The sequence below is a fragment of the Orbicella faveolata genome, unplaced genomic scaffold, assembly GCF_042242905.1.
Source record: "Orbicella faveolata isolate gen_17 unplaced genomic scaffold, um_ofav_v1 contig_26, whole genome shotgun sequence".
NCBI lineage: Eukaryota > Metazoa > Cnidaria > Anthozoa > Scleractinia > Merulinidae > Orbicella > Orbicella faveolata.
This window is the reverse complement of record NW_028301554.1, coordinates 13,200,891-13,215,977: the sequence shown is the minus strand read 5'-3', so window position 1 is coordinate 13,215,977 and position 15,087 is coordinate 13,200,891. Positions and strand designations below refer to the sequence as shown.

General features: G+C 37.9%; 1 protein-coding gene across 3 annotated transcripts; it reads left to right on the top strand.

The window, feature by feature from the left end:
- Positions 1-572: 572 nt before the first annotated feature.
- On the top strand, positions 573-14,461 carry LOC110063231 (multiple C2 and transmembrane domain-containing protein 1-like). Of its 3 annotated transcripts, XM_089296343.1 has the most exons (20): positions 574-655; positions 775-843; positions 946-1,046; positions 1,278-1,371; positions 3,404-3,466; positions 4,369-4,591; positions 5,799-5,910; positions 6,515-6,644; positions 8,027-8,210; positions 8,349-8,583; positions 9,469-9,617; positions 10,179-10,281; positions 10,473-10,649; positions 10,969-11,088; positions 11,644-11,769; positions 11,850-11,915; positions 12,003-12,109; positions 12,781-12,890; positions 13,272-13,369; positions 13,669-14,461. In XM_089296343.1, the coding sequence occupies exons 1-20, from the start codon at positions 634-636 to the stop codon at positions 13,726-13,728; spliced, it is 2,349 nt and encodes a 782-aa protein (XP_089152469.1). In that variant the 5' UTR covers positions 574-633; the 3' UTR covers positions 13,729-14,461. The 3 variants fall into 3 exon arrangements, with proteins under 3 accessions (XP_089152467.1, XP_089152468.1, XP_089152469.1); XM_089296341.1 differs by having other exon boundaries at positions 573-655; positions 775-1,046; XM_089296342.1 differs by lacking the exon at positions 3,404-3,466 and having other exon boundaries at positions 573-655; positions 775-1,046.
- Positions 14,462-15,087: the final 626 nt, after the last annotated feature.

The window sequence follows — 15,087 nt, the reverse complement described above, 5'->3', positions numbered from 1 at the left end:
AATATGATATTCGGCTTTGAAATGGTATTGAATTTGTTTACCATCGCAGTTATCGCCGCTGTTCTCTTGATTGGGTTGGCTGCCAGGGAAAGAATAATTTTATAGTGTTTTCTATATTTTGTTTTCTTAAATTATACGGCTAGACAACTGATAAATGTCTTAAAAATCACTCACTTTTGATTTATAATATTCTGTTGTATTAGCTGGCTAGGAAACTGGATAACGAGAATTGACATAAAAACGTAAAGAAAGCGCGTGATGCATTCTACATTTGGCAGAAATGACAAAGCCCACAGTTGGCTACATGAAAAATTAATGCCAATTAAACTTACAACCTGCAGCCTTTTGCAAACGGGACGCGAAATATTTAAAGAAAAGAATTATTTACCGGTTTTGTTCTTCGCTGCGACCAAACAGCTTGAGCGAAAAATAGCTATGGAAAATGTTCTTTTCTAGTAAAAATTGGTTTTAAGACAAAGCGCTGTTTTATTTGGGGGAACTGACAGTTATTTGTTACTGTTTGAAATGTAAACAACCTCGCGTGATAACCCGCCAACGCGGAGCGCGGACGCCGTGCTTATTGCGCAGATTGTTTTGCGCATGTTTTAGTCGCGCAGAGTAAGCGAAGCAAAGATGTCGGACGAGGACCTCAGAGGTTTTTAGTTAGATTTCTTTCGTATTTTTCTATCCGATCGCTATAATTTTGTAGTGAAACCCACTTAGGATATTTGTAGTTAATATGGCTGTGTCTTGCTTGCAATTTTCTGCTCGTAGATGCAAATTCAGGCAAGAAGAAGGGATTGTTCGCGAGCCTCAAGCGTTCGAAATCGAAATCAGGACGTGGTAGGAAAGCCGCCAAATCGAGATCCATGCCACAACTTCCTCAATGTCAAATGAATGGCAATGCTACTAAACCTACTGACAAATTTAATATTTCTCAACCAGCTAAAGGTGCCGAAGAAGAAGGGGCTGCACCCCTGCCTTCACCTACTGAGGCTGGAGGTTTAACGGAATGTCCCGCACAGGATGTTTCTCCCGGCGCACTGGTATGTTGTCTTTAGTCCTTTAAATCGTAGAAATAGCTAAATGGAGAGTAAATTAGCCCGAACGTGAAAATGCCGTTTTAATGACTCGCGTTGGTAATGCGTTCGCGGAATTTGATTGTTGTTTTTATTTCATTTGAGCTTGTGTTTATTTCCCCGTTCAATTTTCAAGGGTTTCCCCTTTAATTAACGTGAACAAAATAATAATGGCGAATATGGCTCGATTTTTCGTAGGCTGGTGATGTAGCCAGAGCGGGGAAATGCTCATTCTTTGCTCTTGAGGTAGAGTTGAAGGATGGGAAAGATTTGGCAGCCCGGGACAAAACAGGTACCAGTATTATTATAACATCCATTGCATGCACGCGTGCCAGAAGAACATACATTCCTTATATTGAACCATAAGAACGTTCCATCAGCTCTGTTTTGTTTCGAAAATCTGCTAATGGTTTTTAAACATAAAGATAGACTAACTTTTTCGCCCGGAAGAAGGTAGAGTTTTTAAATCTAGAAAATGAAACCTTTAAACCTGACAATAATATTCACTAAACAGAATAATGTTTATAAACAACTGACTTACGGAATGTTTTAAATTAGGGTAAAGTTAAGCCCATTTAAACTGAAAGACTGAGCTAAGAGATCTAAAAATGTTACACACTGTAATTAAAGTGTTAAACAGAACGTGCCAATAGATAGTTTGGTCTATGAACTAAATATGAATTTTAAGTTACATGTTTACTGACAGTAATTTGCATGAGAGTAGCTATAATAACAGTTGGGGAATGATCGTTCTGCTTTTGAAGTTGCCTATTGTTTGAATGGCCAGGCCAGAATAAACGCCTTTGCTTACAGGCTTTACATTTATTGTGCTTTTTGGGTTTTAATGGTGGGGAGTGGAATTTTAGAATAATTATTGATGGCCATGTAATGAACAAGTGCTTAGAGCTGACAGCATTACCTGGTGATAGCAAACAAATTAGCTTCTTTCACTGAGAGCTATCCATTAACCATTTTAGGTTGCTAAGAACTTGTTTTTGGGAATTACAGAAATATCAGGAAGTTCATGCTGTCGTTCATTTCTCTAGGTTAACACCCTGTTTGACAATCAATTATTTATCAACTGATTAATTATAGATATGTGCTGTGTAACAGCTCAACACAAGTAATTTTGACAACTTCCATATTATAAACACTTAAACCCAGCAACAGGCGGCTAATAACAATATTCTAATATTCTATTGGCCAGTAATTGACACATTGCTTTCAAAATCCTCAAGTTTCCCCTTGCATGGGTGTCTGCAGGTGGTTGGTTTGTCTTCAAAAATTCTCCAATTTTTATGCAAAACATTTTTCAGAGGAGCATGTTATGTATATTAAAACTGTGCATTAAGAACTATTATTTTTTCACAATGTTAACAAGCCTTCAAGTGAAATATCAGCGTGTGACTGGTCTGTTTCAAAACCAGTTGGAACAAGTTATTTTAAGGTTCAACTTTTCCATATATTACAAAAGTAACAGTTGTGAAGACAGCCTCTGGTTATTGGAATAACATCAATTTAGTTTCCTGTAGCAGAAACAATAAACCAGTTGATTCTTGCCACACTGGACAAATAATTGAATATATTTGCAAATTGATTTGCAAATTTATTGCATAACTGAAACAGATTGTTCTTCACTGGAATTTTTCAGATACTATAAGTTCAAGGCTCTCTTTTTATTATCTAACTTTAATTTTTAACGTAGCTAAATGAATATCACATTTAACATAAACTATTTTATAAATACCTTTTTAAATTTCCTTACACTAACCTTTCTTGGAAGTTGAGTTCTCTTTGACAGGAGATTTCTGTTGTGGTAAGGTCCTCAGTTACTGGGGAATCTTTATTAAACATAAGTACCGTATACTGTAAGAGTTAAACTTAAGCTCATGGCTGCAAGTAAAAATCCGGTAACTCACCACTTTGGTTAAACAAGTCAAAAATCATACTTTTGTAGTGCACAGGGTAAAAAGGGCCATGGATAAAAACAGTACCTGGTCATTATGTTACACTACAGATGGATTTTGCAGAGAACTTACTGTTATTTGTAGCTCTGAAGTTTGAATTTTAGACCCGCACATGAAGTTTACTGGCTGGTATACACTTTACACAAGATGATTTGTACACATACATGTCATAAGATTAAAATTCTGTATGGGATAGAAAGTAAATTCACATATATAGTAACTTCACTTCCTGTAAACCAAGCTGATGAAGTAAAAGAATTGACTGTCATTGAATTTAACCTCTTAGGTATACAGTGCATTAAAAGTGAAACTTAATTGTAAGAGTTTTTAACTGTTTATTTGTGATCATTTTGCTAGATTCTTTTAGCGTGGAATTCCTTCATGAAAAGCCAGTTACTAAACCTATCACCAGGGCACCAGGTTTGATTTAACAGCTAAACAAACTAAACTTAAAAAGATCTTGAAACGCTCTTATTAAATGAAATAACTTAAATCTGTAATAAATAGTGTATAAAGGATAATTACAATTTTAGTTTAATTCTCAAAGCCACCAAACACTCACTCAGGGCAAAACACTTCAATCTGTGACTTACATGACCACAATGCCACCTCAAAGAATTGCTTCCAAGAGAATGAGTGAAAGTGACAATGATGAATGTGTCCCAGAATGTTCACTGCTTGAATTTTGGAAAATCAAAAGCTCTGAAAATAAAAAGAAAGGTTCTCTGGCCATGAGGAAAAGCAAAGTAATGGGAGAAATATTATTGTATTTCCTTCTCTGTTTGTGGCTATGAGGATTTAAAGAAATTTTAAACAAAAATAATGATCTAGTTAGAAAGTAAACAACAGAGAAAACATAAAAACTAAAAACTAAAAGTAAATACATTATAAAATCTACTGATAATATAACCAGTGAAGCCTAAACTTTAATTGACCATGATAAACTAATTAAAAGTCATTCTGAAGTTAATTTCTAAATGCTAAATGAATTGAATGTGACATTGTCCATTAGAAGCTTAAAAAAAAATTAAACTAATTATAAATATAAACAATACGAGAAGTATGCCTTTACTTGTGCATACATGTACATACCAGTATAGTGATACAAATAAAAATTAAAAAAACCTCTTTATTGAAATCTTTTGGGCTGTTGCCTATGATAATTTCCTGTTATTGTTGTGATTAGTACACTGTACCTGCATCTTTGTGAGGAGTCATCTGATTTTGAAAGGCATACTTTGACTTCCCCTCTTGGAAAATGTATTTCTGTACATTCAAGTGAATTACTACTAATGATTTTAACATTGTATTAATTATTTCAGGCACCAGTGATCCATATGTAAAATTTAAATCTGATGGAAAGCAGATATACAAAAGTAAAACTGTGCAAAAGAATTTGAACCCGCAGTGGAATGAGAAGTTCTGTGTACCTATTGAAGACATTACTGTTCCACTCATCTTGAAAGTTCTTGACTTTGATCGAGTTGGAAATGACGATCCAATGGGACGAGCTGTTGTTGACCTAGCGGCAATTGAAATTGACAAGTAAGCTTCAAACTTCTTGAATAATTGTTTTTGGAATGTTGCATTTCCACCAAGATGGGGAAATTCAAATGAGTGAAATGAGTAATTAATTTGAACACAATCGAACCTGTCATAAGTGCCATCCAAAATGTCAAGCCTAGGTGGTTGCTTATGGGAGGTGGTTGCTTACAAGAACTTAATTAGGTCATATTGGGTCAAAAGTGTCCCACATTAGCATATGGTAACTACAGAGACTTCATGTGAAAAGTCAATTTCATGTGAAAAGTCAATTTTGAGAAAAAATCTGGTACTTGCCATTGAGAAATTTCTGTCTCTCGTGCTACTCAGCAATGCGATAATGTTACAACACCTTTTTGTCCAATTTCCGCTCAGTTATTTGTCAAGTGGTTACTTAGGGGAGGTTAAAAGCAAAAGAAAATTTCAAACTGTTAGCTCCAAAAGTAGTTGCGGTCGCTTTTTAGGGGTGGTCGCGCTTACAAGAGGTTCCAAATATTGATTTGACATGGAAAAGTTTGGTACCTCCCATAAGCGACCACCTCTCCTCAGCGACTAGTTTTTCTAAATATTTGGAAAACTGGTTGCTGATGAGAGGTGGTCATTTATGAGAGATGGTCGCAACTGTATATAGTATTAATATCCATTTTCATTTTTTTTAAATAAAATTCTGTCAACTCAAATGTGAAAACTTTGAAACATGAATTAAAGAATAACATCTTCAATATTTCCATTATACATGTAGCTCACATTGTACAATTTTGGATTTATTTTGAACGCCTATTAGGAGCAGTCCCTACATGTACAAGTACTTACTTACAATGTACATGTAGGAAAAATGACTTAAAACTGGGTTGATACCTGGCTCAATAGGACTGGATTGAACAGTGAGCTACTACATGTAAAGGAAAATTTTGAGAGTCAAGGAACATACATACAATGTACTTCATGTGAATCATAACTCTTAAGCATTTGCTTATAAATATTGAAATGTACACGTAGAGGGGCGTGTTCTATTTCCAAGTGTTGCCAAACCCTGTGGTTAGCAAGCGGTCCTGTGGAGTCATGCCACTTCTCACATGTACCTAGCTCATCTAGTACTAATACCAGTAAAAATATCTTTTATGGTATTTTTTTTGAGGGGGGGGGGGGTGGGGGGGGACAGGTTGCCTGACTCTGTTAGTTTTACTTAAAGTTATCTTTGACTTTGCAGACCCACGGAAATGATTCTTGATCTTGAAAACCCAGATGGTGGACAGGAAAAGTTGGGTCAAATCTGTGCAGTCTTCACTGTCCAGCCCAAGAACTATGAGGACAGGCAAGAGGTAGTACTATTAAAATGCATTATTTAGTAATTCAGTAAAAGCAATCCAGATGTTACTACATGTATTAATAACAATCTGTACATGTGCACTGTGCAGTGTTTAGCACAAATGGAGCGTGGGAACCCTAAACCAAATCCTCAAGGGTGGTACTGAAACGTGACTCCAGAGTAAAGGTCTGTCCTGATTACAGTGGAACGTCCATTTAACGAACCTCTTTTTCACAAAGACCTCGGTTCATCCCAGTAATAGTAAAATATATGGAAAAGAACTTCAATATACATGTAACTAAACCTTGTTATTGTGAGCATATTTTTCAATTTCCTTCATTAAATTGAGGTTCCATTGTACATTCAAAATGTACATTCACACCACACACCTCACAAATAAACCAGGGGTCTACAAATCCAGAATACCAGAATTATCAAACCAGAATTCATTCTACCGAGGTAGCTGATCAGGCAGTTTCTTGGACACTATCTATGAATGACTCCCCTCCAGAGAAGGCTGACCTCCATTGGTTAGTGTAATTTTCTGTACTCTGGTAGTGAGTAAAATGGCAGTCAAGTATAGTTTTGTAACGGTCGCAAATTTTACTCTCCAACAGGTTTCCAGAAAAGCCGCAGCAGGAAAAAAAGGTCAAGCTCCTAAAGAACCTGGGAAAGGACAGCTATGGGATGGTATTGTTTCCATCATACTTGTAGAAGGAAAAAAGATGATTCCCATGGATGATTCAGGTGGGTGTGTCAGAGGTCTGTTTGTCCTTCTGTGTGGGTTTGTTGCACACCAGCCCTTGTAAACAATTGGGAATTGAAAAAGAAATGCATATGCACTTTTGTGGACTTATCAAGTGGTTTGGATGCAGTTTAAAATCAATTTTAGGTCAAAATAATTTCATAGGTAGGTAGTTTTGTAGCGGAGCTCCGGCGGCCCAAAGGGCTGCCAAGCGGAACCCCATACTCATATAGGAAAGAAAAAGAAACCCATGAGTTGATTTTCTCACGGTTATCATGGCTAGCAGTATTGCTCGTGGGGGCGTACGCATGACGGCAACGATGGCGACAACGACGGCAACAGAGTTTCCCAACATGGTGGCCCTACTCTAAATAATAGGTTAACAGACATGCAGCCTTGGTTTACCATGTACTTCCTTGATATTGGACATCCATGCTATGATCAATTGACACCTTTCAAAACAAGGTATCCACTGACCAGTATCACGTGACCATATCGCAGGCTCAAGTTTACAGCTCCTCGAGGTCACATGTTTTTTGAAGTTGACCGCTGACCAAGTGCTGGTTATTGATTGGATCGCAGGCTCATATTAGGTTAACTTGTTGGAAACAGGGCAGGATTGCTCGGAAGCCAGTTAACGTTAACCCAGGATTGAAAGCTAACCAAATTATAACTTTTTCTTCTATACAAATGTTTTTTGTTGTTTTGTTTTGTGTATAGGGTGATTATTAAAACTCAAAACAGAAGGCCAAACAATATACAGAAAACCTCACTGCAAAGTTACAAAACCTAAATCAAAATTCTACCTTTTTCTGGGTTAGCTGATTTGGGCTTTGAACAACCCGACCCAGGAGCTACGCTTTTAGGCTGGCCTAAATCTATATATTATTTTTTGTCTTAGGATTATGTTAATATATCTGGAACAAAGGAAGCTGGAGGTCATTAAACTAGACAGTTTGAAATCATTTGACTTACAATTCCCTTTAAACTATAAAAGTGGATTGGATTAATGGACCCCTTGGTACATCAAAGAGTATCCTCCCCCCCCCCCCCCCCCAAATACCAGTTACATGTATAAGTGTGATAAAGGCACACACTGCTAGGACAATGAACAGGACTGAAGCTGGTTTTGACAAGCTACAGTAATGAACCATTTTGAAACTGAATTTCATGCAGTAATGTGAAACTGAAATTTGATTTCAAATCTAACAACCAAAACAAAAAAGTGTTAGTTACAGTTGTTAGTTTTAAAATGTTAGTTTATTTCCCATAAGGTGATCTAATTTTCAGAACATTGGTCTTTCATTGGACTTTCAAAGTACATTTAATGATCAAGAATTCTAAATATATACATGTACATGTATGTGTTCATTTTATTTTAAAGGACTTAGTGACCCATACTGTCGTTTCCGATTGGGGAATGAGAAGTACAAAACCAAAGCCTGTAAGGAGACATTGAGTCCACAGTGGAAAGAGCAGTTTGACTTGAAAATATTTCCTGACTCACCCATGATGCTGGAGGTAACAGTCTGGGACAGAGACATCAGGAAAGATGAATTCATGGGCAGGTGAGGTTGAAATGTGCAATGAATAAGCATGTTGTTGTAGGTTTACTTGTACTGCTACATTATTCCAAAATAGATTGGTTCATTTTTACAGTGTTTTTTCTTTGTGGCACTTACATTCTTTTTTTGTTTGATTGACAGGTGTCAAATTGACTTGTCCACACTTGAGCGGGAAAAGTCACATAAGATTGAGGCAGCACTTGAAGACAATGCTGGCATCATTGTCATGCACCTGTCAATCACAGGACTTGATGCACCCGGCTGTGAATCAGATTTAAATGCATACACAGAGAAACCAGGAAGAAGAACAGAGATCACTAAACAGTATGCGTTGAAGGCCACACCAAAGAAGATTAAAGAAATTGGATGGCTACAGGTATAGTGAGATCATCTAAGACATGCAAAGTACATGACTAGTCATTGTGCATGTTATTGTGCTTGAATTCAAATATATAAGCTTATAAAGGTTATTACATGTAAGTCACTAGCTGATCAGAACATTATTTTAGTTTCAAATGTCTGTGGTCTAAACAAAGCAGTCAACAGTTAGTCAGTTTAATATTTGCAGTAACACCCAGCTCTACAGTGACTGCATATAACAAAAGGATGACTGTTAGGAAATGACACCTTGATTAAGCGCACTTCTAAAGAGCATCTGTAAGCCACATTGGCCAAACCCTGACTTGCTGCTTCAGAAATCATATGATCTATTATTGTCACGCCCTACAGTTCTAATAAGTTAAAAATTTAAGTCTTGCGTGACTAATCATAGGGGCGTCGCATCAAATTACAGGATGAATAAAAGATAATCTTACCTGTTTTGTGGACACCATTTTGAATTTGAAATACGCGGTAATCTGTGGCGAGACCTGGAACCGAATTTTCACGACCGTCCTAGACCCCAGACCCCCGCTCTACATACTCTCCACTTTTCTCTATATCCTCTACACTAATGTAGCTCTCTCTTCCCTAGAACCGCCTGTTCCTCTTAGCTGACGAGGCCTTCGTGCGAGGAAAAAGGTGGTTCTGGAGATACACGATGTGCTAGTTTTTCGGACTAAAATTTCACAAATTCATCGCCGGTTTCCTTCCCGAAACTGTCACGAAACAAAATACGTGTTGTTAATAATTTTGCTTTATTCGCGAGTCCTGTAATTGATGCGATGACCTCCTTTGGTCCAATCACTGATTTGTTCCGTGACTGTAATTGTAATTTTAAAAGGTGCTCTGTTTAGTCCTTCATGTAAGTGTATTCTAACAGGTGAAACTTCACCGTGCTGTCGGATTGGCATCAGCAGACATTGGAGGAACCAGTGATCCGTTTGCTGTGATTGAGTTAAATAATCAGCGTCTAGTAACACACACAATGTACAAGACTCTTAACCCTGCTTGGGAGAAGATCTATGAAATGTAAGTGACACTACATTGATCACGCAATATAAAACAAGAACGAGAAATTCTGCGGTGGAAAAATCTCAGCGCCCTTTCCTTAATCGCAGTGACCAATTCTTAAAAACGTCGTAATTTTTTTCGCTTTTCTCACGGCATGTCATAAACTCTTGGCAACCACGTACGTAAAAGAGAAAACGAAAATTCAAACTTAATGGTACTATAAAAACTATGGATAGAATTTTATAAAATAACTGAGCTACTACGCGCGCTCTCATTGGTCGATAGGTGTGTTTAGATGAGAGTATGTCAACACGGTTGTGACGTTTCAGATTCGCGCGTATTTTTGAGAATTATTTTATAAAAGCAATAGAGCACTTTTTCCGTGTTTACATAGCCTCATCTAAACACTTGGGGGCTGGTAGAATTCTCGTAAGTTATGCAAACCCGAGACGTAGTTGAGGGTTTGCATAACTGTCTCGAATTCTCCCAACCCTCCTCGTGTTTAGATGAGGCTATGTAAACACGGAAAAAGTGCTCTATTGCTTAAATAATACACACCTTTGTTTTGCCTCTTTATAGGACTGTGTTTGATATACACGACGTTCTTGACATCACTGTGTTTGACGAGGATAAGAGAGGAGCACCAGAGTTTCTTGGTCGAGTGGTGATTCCATTGTTACAGGTAACCATGGAAATACAGTTATTACAACTGTCTGCTAGCTGGTATGGTTTGATTTGGTGACTTATCAGAAGAGTGAAGTGCCACTTCTCACAATGTTCGTGTTTAACTGCATCGTTGACATCACGGGCGGCGAAGATACTCTCTAAAATCATGTGATTGCTTTCTTACGACAGAGTATCATTCCTCCCCAGGTCACCTCGGGTGAGAAGCGTCTGTACCAGTTAAAGAACAAGAGTCTGGAAAGCAGAGCCAAAGGGCACCTTATTCTGACCCTTGATGTGGAATTCAACCCCATACGGGCCGCTGTTAGGACCGTCAACCCAAGGGATCCCAAGATCATGTTTGAAGCGCCCAAGTTTAAGAGAGCGGTAAGGATTGCTAAGTAAATCTGTGACGTCATACGTCTCACTGACGTCATGATCTTTCGGGAATGGAACGTACATACATACATACATACATAATTTATTTGATAAAGCAGGTTGGAGATCAAAATTGGCAAGACGCTAAGTCCTGATGTGGACCTGCACAGATGCGTGCAATACTAGCCTTAGTGAGAAGAACATTCCAGGAGGTCATATAACAATTGATTCCTCAAACCCGCTTTTTACGTTTAGGAGAAATTTTACTGGGTAGCTTCTCCTTTCAAATACTGATAATGATGTGTTTTTGTTTTACTTTCATATGAAGTTGTTGCAGCGTAACATTGACCGCGTCAACAAGCTCGTTGCGAGCCTGGTATCGACTGGAGCGTTCGTCCAATCACTGTTTACCTGGCAGTACAAGTTTAGAAGCGCTTTCGCTTTTGCAGTAAGTGTCTGCAGATCTCTTTCTAAATGAGTAGTATTCTAACTCCTGCTACTACCGACTGCTACAAAACCCAAACCAGATAGTCACATCTGGCCAGTCAAAGAAATATAAACAACGCTGTGAAACGTAATGGGCGCCAAGCGCGGGAAAACGGGAACGAGATAAGCCACAATTTGGTTTTGCAACCTGATTGATTGAAGGAAAAGCGTGTTTGTTCAGATTGGTCAATCATCTAGAATGGCGTTTTATTCTACCCCGCATTCTTGTTGTGTTAACCGGTTTAAACGATAGTAGTATACTTGCGATGTCTATCCCAGACTGCAATTTCAGCACGTTGTTTAAAGACAATTACGTGCAATGTGTTGAAAGGGAACTGTCACAAGACGTGTACAATGTTTTGGCTGGAACGAGCTCTTTCAAACATCGCGAAACTGTGAATATTACTAAGGTTAAGTGATTTTGATAGAAATCCGAGCCGAACGTGAAGACGCGATATCCATGAGTGGAAGGCTGTTTGTACGTGCACTCTAATGATCCATCTCTGTTGGTTTTCAGATCTACATCATGCTGTGTCTGAACTTTGACTTCTACATCATACCGCTGACCCTTCTGCTCACGTTTCTCAAGCAATACGTCATGTGTATGTTACTTGCCGAGAGAAACGTGAATCCAGAAGAACAGGTACGCTCAGTCTCCTTCTTAAATTACCTTGTCTAAATTAGTTACGTGACATTTCGTTGTTTAATTCTTGTTTGGTACAGGAAGGTGCGCCAGTGGACGAAGATGAAGACGATGATGATGAAGAGGAAGAGAAAGGAAAGAAAGGGGTCAGTAGATTACAAAATGAGTATATATGTAACTTTTCCAAGAGACACTCATTGAAAAACTCTTTCATATTGGGACGTTTTCTGTAGGACAAGGGAAAGAGTTTTAAGGAGAAGATAGCTGCATTAACATCCATCTGTCAGACAGTACAAAATGCCTTGGATATGGTGGCCTCAAATGGAGAACGAGTTAAGAAGTAAGTACAATCACTAGTACCCTGTCATTTTAAATCAACCATCTCCTTCACAATGTTTTTATTTTACATTAGGGAAATATCTTCTTCAGCTCTTGTTCCATTAATGTGGCTTTGAGGATAAAACTATCTTAAGTTACTATTTACATGAGAACCTTCATGTTGTGATGTCTATGACATGCTGCTAAGGTTTTAGGACAAGGTGGTTTTAAACCCTTGAGAGCTAGGCAAATGGCAGCACCTCTTTTTCCTTCGCTTTTACTTCCCCTCCTGCGCCCAGCCCTTTTTCCTCTCACGTTTTCTGTGTGCACGCTCAGTGGACTAAGAAATTAAAGAAGGGTTGCTCATTGAGCATCGTGCGTGACCGCTTAGATATGACGATATTAAACAATTTGCTCCCATATCACTAATTTGGAACTGTAATGTTATCCTGTAAACTCTCGAGAATAGACATTAACTTTTAAGCCTGCCTCTCGCACTAGAATACGATTCAAATACTATCGTATACATTCCAAGGCAAACATTTGCATGTAAGCTTATTAGTTAGCTCTAATAACCAGGATATCTTTATGGCTCTGTACTATTTTTTTTGTTACCAGGTTTTACTCTATGCTCGTTCGGGACAGAATTACCTGAAGTGAACTGAGTTATTAAACGTTTTGTTTGCCTTGCAGCACATTTAACTGGACCGTACCGTTTTGTTCGTATTTGATGTGTGTCATCTTCACGTTAGGAACAGTTGTACTTTACCTTGTACCTCTCAAGTTCTTACTTCTTGCCTGGGGTAAGATCTCGTCAAAAACTCTCCCTAAACCTTTGATACTTTTTACTTAATTTCCCTGTGGGGAATTTGTTATAAAAATCAAGCGTTTTTCTCCTGATAAGTTGGATTCTCCAGGACACTACAGATCAAATGTTTGATCAAATCGTTCAGTGCTTTTCACCTGCTCTATAATCTCTACTTTTTTTAACTTAAAAGTCGTTGATAGAAGTAAACCCATTACATAATATTTAGCGAGGAATTCGAAAGGCGCCGATATTTATGCGTTGCATTAAAACTAACTTTACAGCACCTCTTTGCTTTGGCTCTTTAAGTCCAGAGGTTTAGGATCTGTGTTTAAGTTGAGTTTCGCCAATTTATTCAACTTCTTTGCCGTCTCAACAGGAATAAACAAGTTTACAAAGAAGATCCGTAAACCAAATGCTGTTGACAACAACGAACTTGCGGACTTCCTATCGCGTATTCCTTCAGATGTGGAAATTGTAAGTTTAATATATGCACACTCAGTGGCGTTCTTTCTTTTTGTTCCAGGCTCCGCGCTTCTCTGAAGCATTGTCGAGATGTCGTTACTTTACTGTTAACACTGACCAAACGTGTTCAATCAGGTTAAAATATAACATCAGAGATAGAAAACTTGTAAGCTCACTAGAAAGAAGCCTTTATTCAACAAAGTTCAGAAATATTTCACACTTTCAAGCTAATATCGTTTATGCACGTAACAAATTTCATTCCGTTTGTTAGCTTCGTGGATTTTTAAGGCTTCCTTTTCTCTTGTCTACAGAAAGAGCAAAAGGTTCTCAAGACGGACCCGTCCCTCAGGTTGAAAAGAATCGATGGTTAGTGGAATGACCTGAAACGCGGAAATCCTGCGAAACAATTAAGCAACAACGTATCGGACAGAGGAATGGACCAGTTGTCCGGTCAAGGCGAATTTGGTTCTTAGTTGTTACTTGCGTTGCAATAAGTCCGAACGGAAACGACAATCAAAATACAAATCTTGTGGGAAATCTTTGTTTCCATTAACATGAGAATAGGCGCTGAGAACACTAGCAGTATAGAATATTGCGAATTTAATCCTATTTATTAAATTGTACAGTATTTATTATCCGTATTAAGGTTAGAATATTTGGCGAGCGACGATACATGTAAGTTAAATGGCAGCTTTGCAGCCTCCGCGTTGTAAGTTTTAGGGTAGTAATTAGAATGCGCCGCCTTTGAAGTATTTATATTGGGTGTAGTTGTGTAGATATTGACCGTACATGAAAAAATATGGTTAAATTTTAAGTTTTAACTTCATCGCACTGCACACTGAAAAAACTGCAAAACTAAATTTCCTTTTTGTTCTTCCTTGGTTTGAAGATTAGGCTTGAATAGGTTTATCAATTTTTATGAAGTTTACAGAGGGTACGAGAATAGATCTATGAAGAGATTTTATTGATTTCGTTTCCAGACACTATAGTGACACACTGTAGTGGCAGTTTTGAGCCTTTTACAGGCAATTTTTCTCTTTTTAAGGATATATTATTAGCTATAATAAAGAATGATTTTCTTTCATTAAACTTTTTATCTTGCAAGTGTTTCATCTCATTTTGTGAACTCTAATTATAAGAGAAACAGAAAGGGGGAAGAAATACCATGAGTTAAATGATTGGCTCATTGCCCTCCGATCAGCTTCTGGGTAACCTAAACAGCACTCAGGGTATCCTGATTGGCACACTGCTTAGCCAAAATAGCAATCTAGAAGCCTGAATAGCACTCGTCGCTCCAGCGACTCTCAATAACGCTCAGGTTAGCCTGAATAATGCCTAGGCAGGGTTCGTACTCTTTGCAGCTTCTAAAATTCTATGACCTTCCATGACCCTTCCGAGTTTTCCATGACCAAAGTTAAGCAGTTGTTCTCACAGTAATGTCAAAATCATTTATTTAACGTATTTTCCAACATCATAATGCATAAAATGTGTGCTCGTGTCTATTTCTACTGAAAGTAAAGTCCGTTTCTGACTGGTCTGTTATTATTTCAAATTTTAAAATATCTTTTTGCCAAGCATATTGCTTTTCCATGACTCTCCATGACCTTCACTTAAATTCCATGACATTCCAGGCCTGGAAATTGAAATACCAATTCCATGACTTTCCAGGTTTTCCATGACCTGTACGAACCCTGCTAGGTTAGCCTGTTTGCAGTAAGCTCTTGGAAAAT

Bases quoted from the DNA above. Each gene is read 5' to 3' on its own strand.
- LOC110063231 (XM_089296341.1), top strand. From the start codon at position 634: ATGTCGGACGAGGACCTCAGAG. The intron at 3,467-4,368 runs GTTTGATTTAAC...TAATTATTTCAG, and splicing joins ACCTATCACCAGGGCACCAG to GCACCAGTGATCCATATGTA. The intron at 12,891-13,271 runs GTAAGATCTCGT...CCGTCTCAACAG, and splicing joins GTTCTTACTTCTTGCCTGGG to GAATAAACAAGTTTACAAAG.